The sequence below is a fragment of the Buceros rhinoceros genome, unplaced genomic scaffold (assembly GCF_000710305.1).
Source record: "Buceros rhinoceros silvestris isolate BGI_N320 unplaced genomic scaffold, ASM71030v1 scaffold11789, whole genome shotgun sequence".
NCBI classification, from domain to species: domain Eukaryota; kingdom Metazoa; phylum Chordata; class Aves; order Bucerotiformes; family Bucerotidae; genus Buceros; species Buceros rhinoceros.
In genome coordinates this window covers 119,961-122,458 of record NW_010429868.1, presented here as the reverse complement: position 1 = coordinate 122,458, position 2,498 = coordinate 119,961, and the positions used below count along the sequence as shown (strand labels likewise).

The window sequence follows — 2,498 nt, the reverse complement described above, 5'->3', positions numbered from 1 at the left end:
CTCTCCCCCCCCCCCCCCCCCAACTCTCTTTCTTTTGCAGCCTTCCTCCTTATATGATTTTGTGGATTCTCTTCACTTTTCCCTCATTTATTTTCCGTTCCGTGCCCGTCATTTTTCTCCCGGTGTGATGGAGTACAAGCCTCCCTCTCTCCTTCTCTTTTATTTCACCAGAGGGACTTGAAAGGCTGTTAATCAATGTCTTTCAGAGAGGTCCTTGAAGGAGGTCGCAGGCGAGGCTAACAAAAGGAGAATTTGGCCAAAACCAACACAATTTGGGGAGAAAAAAATTCCCATCAGAGAGGAGAAACACGTGGGACAGGCAGCAGTGAGGAGGCTCAGGAGTAACCTTTTAAATGGATTCCTGTGAGATGGTGGTTGACTGGAGGTGACACTTGTTAGGAGGTGGCACCAGTTAGGAGGTGACTCCCTGCTCCAGCCAAATGGGTGACAACCTCGCCGAGTGAAAGGAATAATCTTTTAGCACAACAACCGCCTTCTCTCACACGTACTGTGGTGACATCTGAGTTGGGGGGTGTCATTTCCACCAGGTTAATGAAGTATGGCTCGTCTTTCCATGTGGGGTAGTTGTCATTGATGTCCAGCAGGGTGATGTTCACCTGCAAGAGAGCAACCAAGCCACTCTGCATCAGGCAGTACTTGTTTCTGGGGCAGCATGGCTTGTCTCCCTGGATCTACAGCAGCACCAGGTACCTGACGCATGTTCACCCTCTGGAAGGAAAACCCGCAGAAAACCAACATACTGCACCATCTCAGTCAATAGCTCCTTGGCATGTCGCACCTTGGGCTGGCTCACGAGTACTGGTTATCTTCCAGTTAAAACAACCACAGGGGCACGAGCTGTGTTTTCAAGCAGCTGCTTTGCTGGGGGTGGTGGGGGAGGGGATGCAAATCGGTCGCGGTGGAGGGGGTGAGGGCACAGCGGGAGTGAGGAAGGAAAAAAACGAGTGACTTATAAAAAGTAGGAAAAAAAAAAGGAATAAATGAGAAATTGGAAGAGGTTATAGTAACAGGATGGGAGGTGCAAAGACAAGAGCATGGGAGAGGTTGGTGCCCTGAAGTGTTACCTATCTTCATTTTCAGTGTGAGAAACAGCATCTAAGTGACAGCAGCGAGTCTGTGGGATGCATCCTGTTGTCTGTGAGTCTCTCACCTTCCCTCATGACCCCTTTCAATCCATCCTGTGAGTCTCTAAAGGGGCCTGAGGGAAGAGCTGCAGTTCAAGGGAAGGGGAGCAGAGGGGCAGGAGGGAGACCCTGCCACCTGCCACCCCACACAAGGTGTCTGGGTTGAGGTTCTCCTGAGGTTTTCAGTTCTCCCAAGTAATCAGGCTGAGCTGCTGCTGCCACCCCGTGGTAGAAGAGGCAAATCTGGACACCGTAGTCTCCAAGGATGTGTCCCCCCAACCCGGTTCCAGGCCAAGTCATCAGGGTGGTTCCTGGGGAAGTTTGGTGACCCACTGCTCCCCTGAGCACCCCAGGTGTTTGTTCATCACCCAGAGACCTTGCAACTCCTTATTCCCAGATCAGAAACGATTTTAGGGAACAGCTTTGAGTCCTGGGTGTGTATCTTTGCTAATGATAACAGACAAACTTTACTGAGCACCCACTTCTCACCGAGTTTTAGTATTCTTTAGCTTTTTAGGAACCATGATGCTTCTTTTTTTTTTTTTCCTAATTGCAATCTCTGTGGCAAAACCCTCGTTTTGTCTGTCAGTAAAGTTGTAAGGAGAACATCATTTCATCTGGAGCCCCACGGGAACCCAGCATCTGACAGGCCATATCGTTGCCTGGCCAAGACTACCATGTGCCTCTGGGAGGCCCCATAGGTAGCTTCTAGTCTGCTACCTGGATCATACACCTCCTGAGGGCCCTCAGCAGTACTGACCACTATTTTAGGGGTCTCCTTGTTACAAGCACAGTATTTCTCTACATCACCCTCTGCTGCTTGGGGCATCTCACCTGCAACCCAAGCATCCCAACCTGAGCATCCCAGGAGCAAGAGCACCCAAATGTTACGAAATGTTCATACCAGTGTGGTGCTACGAGCAGTGAGAGATGGATTCTGGGCTTTTGACCTTCTGATATTTCCCAAGACTTTCACAAACTCTTTGCAAACATGGGTCTCCCTGATGTCTGCAAAGGGCAAGGCAAAGCAGTAGGTTTCAATCTACAGTACAATGGCCTGCACCTCCACCAGAACATTCTGAGGAGCCCAGGCATCACAAACCGTTTGGAAACCCTGAATCCAGGCAGCATGTGAATAGTAGTTATCAGGAACAACTGAGCGTGCCTGCAAGCTCTCCAACTAGAGCGTTTTCTCAAGAGGTGTGAACAAAGGGAGCCGTGCTGCGGGTGGAATAGGTACCCATTACTGTCTTTGCACAGAAAGCTGGACACGTAAAGCTCTGGAAGGTCAAGTGGCTCCTGGGTGAATGGCTTGCCAGGGACAGGAGGCCCGCTGCAAGGTCTAAACACGGA

General features: G+C 50.3%; 1 protein-coding gene across 1 annotated transcript in view; it reads right to left on the bottom strand.

The window, feature by feature from the left end:
• CDH23 (cadherin-related 23) overlaps positions 1-2,498 on the bottom strand; it is a gene marked incomplete at its 5' end in the record, with an annotated part of 126,966 nt that overhangs the window by 22,240 nt on the left and 102,228 nt on the right. Inside the window, one exon of the mRNA XM_010142829.1 lies at positions 510-617. Coding sequence (XP_010141131.1) covers positions 510-617 — 108 coding nt within the window. The remainder of the gene's footprint in view (positions 1-509; positions 618-2,498) is intronic.